At 31.7% G+C, this 11,123-nt stretch overlaps 2 protein-coding genes across 2 annotated transcripts; both read left to right on the plus strand.

Moving 5' to 3' along the window:
* Positions 1-2,424: 2,424 nt before the first annotated feature.
* On the plus strand, positions 2,425-4,739 carry LOC126678836 (F-box protein At5g07610-like). The gene is made up of 3 exons (XM_050373745.2): positions 2,425-2,523; positions 2,893-3,027; positions 3,363-4,739. Exons 1-3 carry the CDS (start codon positions 2,425-2,427, stop codon positions 4,611-4,613), a joined length of 1,485 nt encoding a protein of 494 aa, XP_050229702.1. The 3' UTR covers positions 4,614-4,739.
* Positions 4,740-10,056: 5,317 nt separating this feature from the next.
* On the plus strand, positions 10,057-10,893 carry LOC126676451 (dirigent protein 22-like). Its single transcript, XM_050370660.2, has one exon. It carries the CDS (start codon positions 10,160-10,162, stop codon positions 10,733-10,735), a length of 576 nt encoding a protein of 191 aa, XP_050226617.1. The 5' UTR covers positions 10,057-10,159; the 3' UTR covers positions 10,736-10,893.
* Positions 10,894-11,123: the final 230 nt, after the last annotated feature.

Consider the following 11,123-nt stretch of genomic DNA (forward strand, 5'->3'; position numbering starts at 1 on the left):
AGTGAATGAAAATGTTGTGCATCAATTTGTGCTCTCTATTATTTACTGAATGCAAGTGTGGCTTAAAACAAAACAGGGCAGGGATTGCATAACAGGGCATTGCATATAATCATTCAATGTCATTGATTGTTCAATTTTGCATTACAGAGCATTACAAATTCATAGATACTTCAAGTTTGCATTACAATTCATATGACATTCACCTTCCAAATTAATACAACCTATTCAACCTAAAAAATACACAATTAAAACAATCCATGACATTGCAGCTATAGTACATACAATTTTCATTTTCTTTCTAGCATCAAGTAGTTCTTCATTTCTTTTCAACTCTGCTTTCTGCACAAGCTTGAATTCCTGCCATAAATTGTCAACATCTTCACCATAATTGTATCTTCTACTACACCTTCTATCCATGCTCATTTCTTTTTCAGCTAAGAGATTGTTAATCACATACTTTGCTCTCTCGGTCATTTCATCATCGTGCCATTTGAAGAAATTGCAGCCCCCAGTCTAACCAACAAACAATCATAAAACCTCAGTTATAGCCAAAAATGAGAAAAGGGTAACTAGGCATAACCATACTAACACTAAGACTTACCTTATAATTTATGCAACCATGAAATCTCCGTCCAGGGTTTTTCTCGGTCCAGGCTGTGTACAAAGGAGCAACACGAGATCCTGGGCATCTACAAAATCGAGATTCACTTTCACAGATGCACTCCATGTCGCCGTGTCTTTGCCGAATCCTTGCTGAAGAAGACGAAGATGTTGGCATGATGATTTTAGGGGTTCAATTTCAGGGATTCGATTTTAGGGCTTCAATTTTAGGTTTTTGGTTTTAGGAATTAGAATTTGTTGTTATAGGAAGGAAGAAGATGGGTAGGTGGCAAAATAAATGCCACGTAATTAATTCACAACGGTAAAAAGAAGTGCCACGTAGGATTTGGACGTGCCGTTAGAGTCAGAGAGGAACGGTGTTAAGTTAAGGGGCACGGTTGTCCGTTTTGCATGAGATTGAGGGCCTGAATGCACCTTTCGTGACGTTAAGGGCCCAACTGATCCACCCCCCAAACGTTAAGGGCCTGGATGACCCTTTTCCCTTTTTTTATTTATATCCTGACGTAGGAAAAAAAACCGTTTGTATTTTTTTTTTTTGAATTTTTATGTTTCACCTCTATCTAAAGAGTTAAATTGGCCTCTTTTCATTTGAAAAAAAAAATAAAATAATCTTTTATTTTTGGAATATATTCTAATTAAATGTTAATATTATTAATTATACAAAAACATATTCTTCTTTAAAAAGTTTAACAAATAATAAATTTTTTGCTTAAATTATATTAATTATTAATAATTTTAAAATTAATAAACATAAAGCAAATGCTCTTTATACAAAAAAAGATTGATTTACAAAAAAAATAAAAAATAATTCCGTAAAAATTGTTTTTTCCCAAAAATGTTCGTTCAGACCCATCGAAGTCTGTTCTTCGTTGAAGAACAAATCCACGGATCTGTTCTTCAAAAAAGAACAGATATGAGGATCTGCTCTTCAAGTATTTTTTTTTTAAATTTAAGTTAATTTTTTTTTATAAAAGTTAAATTATTAGGATTCATTTGAATGTTTTTAAAGTTAAAGAATGTGTTTGTATTTTTTTAAATATAAAAATATATGAGATAATCCTTCTTTTTAGTTGTTTTTAATATTTTCATCTTTAAATTAGTTAAATCGTCAAAAATTTAAAATTAATTCACCATTAAATATTTTTTTTGTCAAAGGCTAAAATAAACATTCTTTAACAAGGGTGAATAAGTAAAAATAGGATAATTAAATATGTTTATAAAGCGTGTAAAAAGGAGTAGCATTTTGTTCGGAATTTCAAAATAGTCGCTGACTTGAGTTTAAATGTTGTAACCCAAACAATCAAAATTGGCCACGTGTCTACACAATTTCTTATAAATACCCACTAAACTTACACTACAACGACTCTTCCATATTTTTTCCTTGCAGTTTCTCTATTATTTTCTCTGTTTAGGGTTCTTATCAACTTTTCAAATTTCAATTTCACTTCACTCGTTAAAAGGTTTTTATTTTTCTTCTCTATTGGTTTACTAATTTATGTTCTTAATTTTCGATTTCAATTATTTTTTTCAAAACACATTGTCGATTTAAATAAAAGATTTGAAATCTTTAACTGGGTATAATTTCTTGACTTGTTTTTTTTAATTAATAGAATCATAAATTTGAAAAATTGCTTTGATTCATCCAATTATATTTTGCTTTTTAATTTTAAAAGCTTCTATTTTTGAATTAATTGAATCGTTAATTTATTTCTTGGAGAAGAAGGTACTTTGATTACTATGATTGTTAGTTTGTTGCACCGTAACTATTATGTTTCTTTAATTGTTTACTTTTTTTGATAGATAATGGAAAAATTTCCGTCTGCGAAGCTGGAAAAATCGGACAATGAAGATCACTTTCCACAAAATCTATATTACCATTCAAGATCAGAAGCCTTGGAAAATGTAAGTTCTTGACTTTTCTTTTATTTTTAATCAAATTCTTTGGTGGTTTGATCATTGTTTGTGTGTATCGGTTATATGTTAAAGAAAATGTGATTTTGCATATGTAATCATTAGAAGAAATTGATATTTATGAATTCTGATCTTCCTTTTAGTTTGCTTATTTAATTGTCAGAAGAGATTGTTATTTGTTGATTTTGGACTATTCGTTTTCGTTTCCTGAAATATTTTTGATATCGATTCATTTTAACTGTTTCGTGTTTCGACATTTTCTGTTTCAGCGTTGCGTTTCTGTGATATTTGTAATTTTGTCCTTGAATTGTAGTTACTGTCTGATTATCTAAATTATAATATGTCATTTTCTTTTGATAGATAATGGAAGAACCTATGAGTGGCAAGCGGGCAAAAAAGGGTAAAGATTTTATAATTAGTGACGATAAACAAGATAACTGTCCACCAAGGCTACGTTTCGTTTCAAAATCTGAGGACATGAAAATACCTGACACTGTGAGTTGAACTGTTCTTACCAAGTACTTCATAACATCTATTTATGAAATTAAAATGTTGGAAGAAATTGAAATTCATGAATTCTGATCTTCTTTAACAACAGTTTGCATAAGTAATTTTTAGAGAAATTGATATTTGTCGATTATGGACTATGTTGTACAGAATCTTCTCGAGTCTTATGTTTTGACATTTTGTTTTCGTTTCTGGAAGTATTAATGATATCGTTTGGACTGTTTCCTGTTTAGATATTTTCTATTTCAGCATTGCTGTTTCTGTGCTATATTTAATTTTAATGTGCAAAAGTCTGTAATTGCTTCTTTGTCCTTGAATTGCAGTTTCCGTCTGCTACATTTGCACCTTGGCATGTTGAACAAAGTAAAAAAGGATGTGTTAAAATTCCCGAGGAAGTACATCGGAAGATGGACATTGACAATACTGAATACTGGACTAAAATTCTAGAGAACATAAATTGGAAGAAGGACAGTGTCAAAATTGAAGAAATTACTAAAACTCCTGAGAATGTAAAATGGGAGGATGACATTGGCAATATTGGAGAAACTGTGAAGGAACATGCTCTTCATTTCCTTCCAGCAAAGTCACTCTACAAATTCAGAAGTGTTTCAAAACAATGGAATAAGTGGATAGAAAGTCCGTTTTTCGCCCATCAGCAATCTGCATACTTCAAATATGTTTCTGGTCTACTATGTCAGGTTCCTGGGGAATCCCCTTCTTTCATTTCGTTGGATCGAGCTTCTTCGGGCATTCCTAGTGACTCCCTCAGTTTCTTGCCGGAACCTGTCGAAATCCGAACCAGCTGCAATGGCCTGCTCTGCTGCCAGGGCCGAATCAAGGACCAAGCCTATTACATCTGCAACCCTGTGACTAAGGAATGGAAGATGCTTCCAATGCCACAACTCTATCATGGACCAGGATCAGCTTTAGTGCTGGCTTTTGATCCTTCTTTGCTCAATTTCACTGCACGTTATGAGCTTGTCTGTGCTGTTATTCTGCCTGATGTTCCGATTTTAATGTTCGAGATTTACTCTTCAACAACGAACTCTTGGAGAACCAGTGAGACACTTTACTGCGACATTAATTCTGCAGGATTGGTCGGTGATGGATTATATGTGAATGGGTTTGCCTACTGGGTAACATATTCCGGTGTGGTGTTGGGATTTCATGTCAGCTATGAACATTTCGGAACTTTCAATCTCCCACCCTGCAGTGGACTAACAAGTGGCGTTTTAACAGAGATGCACGGGGGTTTGTTCTACCTTCTGTCGCGTAAACAAGGAGAAGAACACAATGTTGAAGTTTATGGAGACATGAGTATGGATCTGAAGGAAGTGATTAGCCTGAACCTGAAGCAAATTGGAAATGTTCTGCTTCAGATTCGTATTCTGAGTTTCGTGAATGATGAAACGCTGATTCTTGATGTTGGAGGTAGAATTGTGGCTTATAATGTAAGGTCACATGAGTTTGAGTGTCTGGCGGAGGTAGATAATGCCGGATTTTGCAAGTATCTGCCGTATGTGAACAGCATTGTTCCTGTGACTTGTTCTGCTGCTGCTGAATGGTATAATTAGCCATCTCTCTCTCTGTTTCAGTATGGCTGCAGATGTTTTATTTGATTAACATTTTAGTAAATAAACAGTGGACATAGTTATTTGTTTTTCTACTTGTAATTGTTGGTTTAGGTACTGCTAGTTTTATCAGTATTCTACTTGTGGAATTACCGGTTCCTTTATGATTTAAATTTACCTTTTGTAATTCTGGTTTTGATCATTTTTTGCAAGTTGTTTTTTTTTATTCCTATTAACTTATTGTCTCTACTCTCTAATTTTGTATTCTTTCTAATAAAAAACAATGTCAGAAAATAAATTTGAAGTTAGCTTCGTAAAATATATTTAAAAAAATATTATTTGAACTTGATTATACTCAAATTATAAAAATTCAAAAATTTGATTGAGATCAAAATATTAATTATCAAAATTTGATTTGAAATCATATTTTATACTCAAGCTCCAATTTGAGTTTTTCAAAAGTAAATTTGACTTGTCTGGGGTTATATTACTAATGTAGTATTTTGAGTAATTAGTTAGGCCTAATTATTCAGAACCATCGACTTTTAAACTTTTTTTCAATTGCACTCTTACGTTTGATAATTTATGTGATTATATGGATTATATCTATTTACATAAATACTTCGACGATTCCTAACATGCTTTGTTGAATATTCTTTACTGCCTTCCTTCCTTTATCAGACAGCTATTCGAGTTCCACTTTTTCTAATGGGCAGAGCTGCAAAAGTGCCTTCGCCATCTTTGCCGTAAAACATCCAATTAATACCCTATTTTGTATTTTCGACTTCCAATTGTACCCTAAATCATTAAATTGGCATCTTCTCACTTAAAAATAATTTTAAATAAATTATTCGCATTTAGCATGTATTTTAAATAGGCGTTAATGTTATAAACAGTATAAACAATTCTTCTTTCTCACAAAATTCAACAAATAATAATAATTCTTTTATTTAATATAAATTAATTATCAAGTGTTATATTTAAATCGAAAACCTTTTGATACGCTAAATATTTTTAAACACCTTCGATTTCGGTTGCCGCCTTCTTCCGATCCGTCGCCCTCGAACCCACCAAACCAAATCTGGTTCGTCTTTCATGGAGGAAGACTAACCAGATCTGGCTCGTCTTCCACCAGAGAAGACGAGCATGTCTTCCATGGTGGAATACGAGCAGACATGTTGCTCGTCTTCTAGTGAAAGATGGGCTTCGGCTCGTCTTCCATGGAGGAAGACAGCTCTGTCTTCCTTGTTGGAAGACGAAACAGACTCGGTTTATCGACTCCGAAGAAGACGGCGGCGGGGTCAAAGAATGGTGGCACTGAAGTCAGATGTTGATAAAATTAATTATATATCTAATAATCAAATACTCCCTCCATTTGAAAATAGTTGTCACATTAGCCATTTCACACAAATTAAGAAAGCAATAAATTTGTCTAAATTTATAAGCATTTTTACTAAATTAGCCCTTCTTGAAATTTGTTGACATTTATTATTATGAGTCTTTGTTTATATTTTTGTATGCTTTAAATGAATGGTAAAAGTTATAAATGGAAAATAGCAATAAATACTTTATTGATATTCTAAAGTGACAACTATTTTGAAATAAAAAAATTTCTCTGAAGCGACAACTATACCAAAACGGAGGGAGTAGGACTTACTTAAATTCTTTTAAAGTTAAAGGATTTGTTTGAATTTTTTAAGTGGAAAAGAGTACTATGTTACTCCCTCCGTCCCGTTTAAGAAGGGACAAATAACACGATATGGCCTTTTTAAGTGGGACAAATAAAAATGAGATATGTCCCTTCTTAAATGGGACGGAGGGAGTATTTTTATATTTAGTTGTTTTGAATGAATTCACCCTTATAAAAATAAAATCATTTAAAATTATATTTTAGCATACAACTAAAAATTAAAAAATACGAAATACCAATGAGCTATAGCTCAAATGGTATAAGTGTTAGGCAGCAAACTGCTAGGTCGTGGGTTCGATTCCTCCCACAAGCGCTCCCCCTCCCCAATTATAAAAAAAAAATACGAAATAAATATAATTGACTATTTTCAAACACCGTGGTGCAACCGAAAAAAATTTAAAAGTCACGAGGATTATTAAATTTAAAAGTCACGTGGTTTATGAATAATTGGGCCATCTAGTTATCATCTTTCCACAATTTGAAGGCAATGAATTTGTTTGCGTCCAAAAGTTCTAAGTTCTAACATGTAGCATAATGATGAAGTCTATAAGAGCATGTTTTCAAGTGTGTCTGATTTCTATGGGATAAACTATAGTATAATAAACTTTGGTAAAAAAAACCTATAATATAATAAACAGTTTAATATTTTTTATTTTAAAATTTTATTTAATAGTCTTTCATTTTTAATTTTTTTTAGTTATTAGGCTCTTTCATTAATTTCCACATTTATTTTTTTTTCTTTTTTTATTTGTCCACTAGTTGTTTTTTACGTAAAAAAAAATCGAATTGAATTTATACATATAAAATAAAATTTAAAAATATATAGAAAACAGAAAAGAAAATTATGAGAAACTTTCTTTAATTATTTTAGGTTTTTGCTTTACTCCAAGTAAAGATTTGGTCTTTAATTTTTAATTTTGTTAACAATTTGATATTTTACTTTCAAACGATTTGGTACTTCGCTTTTAATTTCGTTAACTATATGTATCTAACTTATAGTTGCCATGTCTAAGCTCAAATCTAATGCCGGTATTATTCTTTTTTTTTTGGTACAAGGTCCATGAGGTTTCCTGAACAGGTCTAAACTATGAGACGGCACGTTTAAGCCTTCTATATTCGACTAATCCCCATTCGAGCCGTGTAGGTCCCTTGCGGGAGGCAAACTCTAGCCCCAAGTTTTAAACGATTGCATACATGAGTACAGTTCGAACCCACAAGCGCCTTATCAACTCATCTATGCTTTGGGGTTAATGCCGGTTGTATTGATTCAATCAAGTTGTCTACATAATTATAGTATCTTGGATGATAGCAACTCCTCTTATGTCAAATGGGAAAAATTCTTAAGTATAGCACGTCATCCGTAAATTAAAACCAATCATATTATAACACTTTATTAAAGTAATAGAAAAACTGTACTATAATCATTAAAATCTGAACATATATATTATACATTTATTATACTTTTGTCATTATTTTAATTAAGCATTATAATATAATTGGCTACTCTACGAATGACATGATAAATTCGATCTACCAATTCTCGTCAAATTCATAAGTAATTTACTTGAACTTGAACTTGATTTTGGTGATTTTGATTCTGCCTTGTTATTGCTTTTTTGGGTATAGATAGACTTTAATTTTAAATTTTAACTAATTTTGAGAAACTTGAGGTAAATTTATGAAAATATATATTTTTATTAATAAAATTTGATTTCAAAACTTTACTTAAAAATATTACATGCTCATTTCATGTCGAGATACTACATAAAAATTACAATATTCATTTCAGTTTATCGTGATTACTTAGTTGATATAATGATAAATATATTCTTAAATTACCTTTTTTTATTTTTAAATAAACTTACTCATCAACATAAACTTAAGAAACAAAAACATTTATTTATTTGTTGTTTTAAAATGAATTTATTCATCAACGTAGACAGTAGACTCTAAAAAGATTGAAAAAAAAATAAGATCATAACTTTGAAATCTTTTATTTGCAAAGTTTTAAAATTTAAAAGTCATTTTGAATATAACCATAAAGTCAAGAAAAAAGAGTAAAAAGTTTGCATCAGCATAGGCAATAACATTACAGAAAAAAATATATTAAAAGTTAATTATATAAAAAATAGTTAAAAATATTAAAACTAAGAGTCAATTTTCTATTTTTGACTTAAGATGATTATTATTTAATAGTTTTATATAGAAAAAATATTTTAAAAAATAATTTTTTATTTAGAGGTTTCTACTTTTATTTTCCAAAGGGTTTTTAGACCCTATAGTTCGAATCCATTAATCAAGATTAAATTACATAAAAAAAGTCATATTACAAGAATAAAATATGATCTTTTAATTTGTAAATCTAGAAAACTAACAAAACTATCATAAAAGCTAAGTAAATTGAAAGAGCGGCAAATCTACTCATAGATTCCGCATAAGTTTTTGACGCAACGAGAAGCAAGACTTCCGTTGGAGCGGGACTTAGATATGCCCTTTACTCCGATAGACCGGTCATACACGACCCGCTTAATCCTTTGAAAGTTTGTATTTCTGATCATCTTTGTCCATGGAATTTTAAGAAGATAGATCAATAGATTTTCAAATCATAAATCTACAAGAGATTAACTCGAAAGCCCGAACAATCGCTAAAAATTCTTGAACGATCTAAGAAATCAAGGCACAAAATCCTACAAAACATAAAGAAATTCTTTAAAAAAAGGATAAGATCTTTACGGAAACGATAACCTTCAAATCGAAGATGTCTTATTGAAAAAAAGAGTAAAGTATGTAGTATTTATTAATCATGGGTGGAGAGGAGGTGATTTCCGATACCCTAGAGGTTTCTACTTTGAATTTATAATTTATTTCTAAATCGAGATATAAATTTAATGTAATGAATAGAATGGTATGAGTTCGTAATATAGAGTATTTCTATGTTAAAATAATGAAATGATATAGCAATAAAGGGTAGGCGTGAGTGAGAATTATTCAATACGGAAGTGTCATCTTCAGGTTTTGATTGCCTTTTTCAATTTGAAGCAAACAGGCACTCGAATACAAGCACACTATGAACCATAATTACCGACTATGAATAATATATTTAAAAAATATAAAGTGGCCAGTGCAAAAAATAGAATATAAGGACTAAAGAGGAGTAAAGAAAAAGATAAAGTATGATACCGCTAATTAAGACTAAATCTTTGACAAAGTTTACTAATTTTGACTCTAATTCATTATGACTGTAAAGACAAGCAATGTCTTCCCTCTAAATATATTGTTAATTTATACTCTTGAATTCAATATACCAATTTTATTTCTTACTACAATTTTTTAAATACCATTTTCTGTTTTTTTGTACTCAAACTGGAAAAACAAAATTTATAAATTTATTTAATTTTTTTTTTATTTTTCAAATTGGTCGGAGCTGCAGCAGACCGATATCATTTCTCTTAAAATTGTGAACCGACAATTTCGAATTAAAACCACATATTCTTAATTGAACCTCTCTATATATTAGTTAACAGAATAAATTAATTTATTTTTGGTATAAATATATGTCGGATTGTGCAAAAATCGAAGTAAATCTAATAATCCAACCGAACCGAACCGCTATAACGGGTTCATTTCGGTCCGATAAAATAAAAAAGAATATATTTCAGCATTAAAATAATTCATTTCAGTCTTGTTACAGATCGAAATTAGGCTCCATTTGAAAGCAATATATTCTTATAATTGAGTACACTTTGATTTAAAAAAAAATGTTCAATTTAGTCCAATGTAGTATCTATAAAGCCGTAGCTTAGCTAATTCAGTAATTCCCATTTTAAAACACAAAATCTCCAGAATCAGTTATTTCTCCATGGCTACAAAATTCTCAAAACTCTTCTTCGTCATTCTCTTCTTCTCCACCACTCATTCTACAGAAGAAAACCCTAATCACACTTTCTCAAGAATCCTATCTCCGGCCAAACAAGGCCTTAAAAAAGAAAAACTAAGCCACCTTCACTTCTTCTTCCACGACATAGTTTCCGGCAAAAACGCCACCGCCGTGGGAGTAGCTCAGGCAGCCATGACAAAAACCTCCGCATCCCTTTTCGGACTTGTAACCATGGTGGATGACCCGTTAACGGCGGAGCCGAGTCTCAGCTCCAAGATTGTTGGAAGAGCTCAAGGAATTTACGCGTCGGCTTCGCAGAGTGACATCAGCTTATTGATGGTGTTGAACTTTGCCTTTGTTGAAGGTAAGTATAATGGTAGTAGCCTTAGTGTTTTGGGCCGGAATAGTGTTCTTTCCGGTGTCAGAGAGATGCCGATTGTCGGCGGAAGTGGGCTTTTCCGGTTTGCTCGTGGCTATGCTCAGGCTAAAACTCGTGAATTCGACATGAAGACGGGGAATGCTATTGTGGAGTATAATGTTTATGTGTTCCATTATTGATGGAGTTTTTGTTGTTTGTTTGTATTATGCCTTTTTAGCTTTTTGTTTTATTTAGTGGGATTTGTAGTTTTCTACCAAGAAGTTGACAAGGTTTAATTTGCATTAAATTTTAGAGTTTTTTAAGAAAAAGTTATAAAATATTACGCTCTCTTCACTGATTTGATTTACATGTGAATTAAGAGATTTATTTTTTTTTATTTTTTTTTTGGTGACGAGGACTCACTTTACTGAGCCGAAACTCAATATCATTGTCAAACCCCGGAATGTGAACCGCCCGCAAGCCCACATACCTGGTAAATCCGGGCTATAATGGCCAGCAACCCAGCCTCAACCACTCCATATTAAGAAAGGGCGTAGCCGGGGTTCGAACCCACGACCTTTGACGCCC

The sequence above is a fragment of the Mercurialis annua genome, linkage group LG4 (assembly GCF_937616625.2).
Source record: "Mercurialis annua linkage group LG4, ddMerAnnu1.2, whole genome shotgun sequence".
NCBI classification, from domain to species: domain Eukaryota; kingdom Viridiplantae; phylum Streptophyta; class Magnoliopsida; order Malpighiales; family Euphorbiaceae; genus Mercurialis; species Mercurialis annua.

Bases quoted from the DNA above. Each gene is read 5' to 3' on its own strand.
- LOC126678836 (XM_050373745.2), top strand. From the start codon at position 2,425: ATGGAAAAATTTCCGTCTGCGAAGCTGGAAAAATCGGACAATGAAGAT. The intron at 2,524-2,892 runs GTAAGTTCTTGA...TTCTTTTGATAG, and splicing joins GATCAGAAGCCTTGGAAAAT to ATAATGGAAGAACCTATGAG. The intron at 3,028-3,362 runs GTGAGTTGAACT...CTTGAATTGCAG, and splicing joins ACATGAAAATACCTGACACT to TTTCCGTCTGCTACATTTGC.
- LOC126676451 (XM_050370660.2), top strand. From the start codon at position 10,160: ATGGCTACAAAATTCTCAAAACTCTTCTTCGTCATTCTCTTCTTCTCC.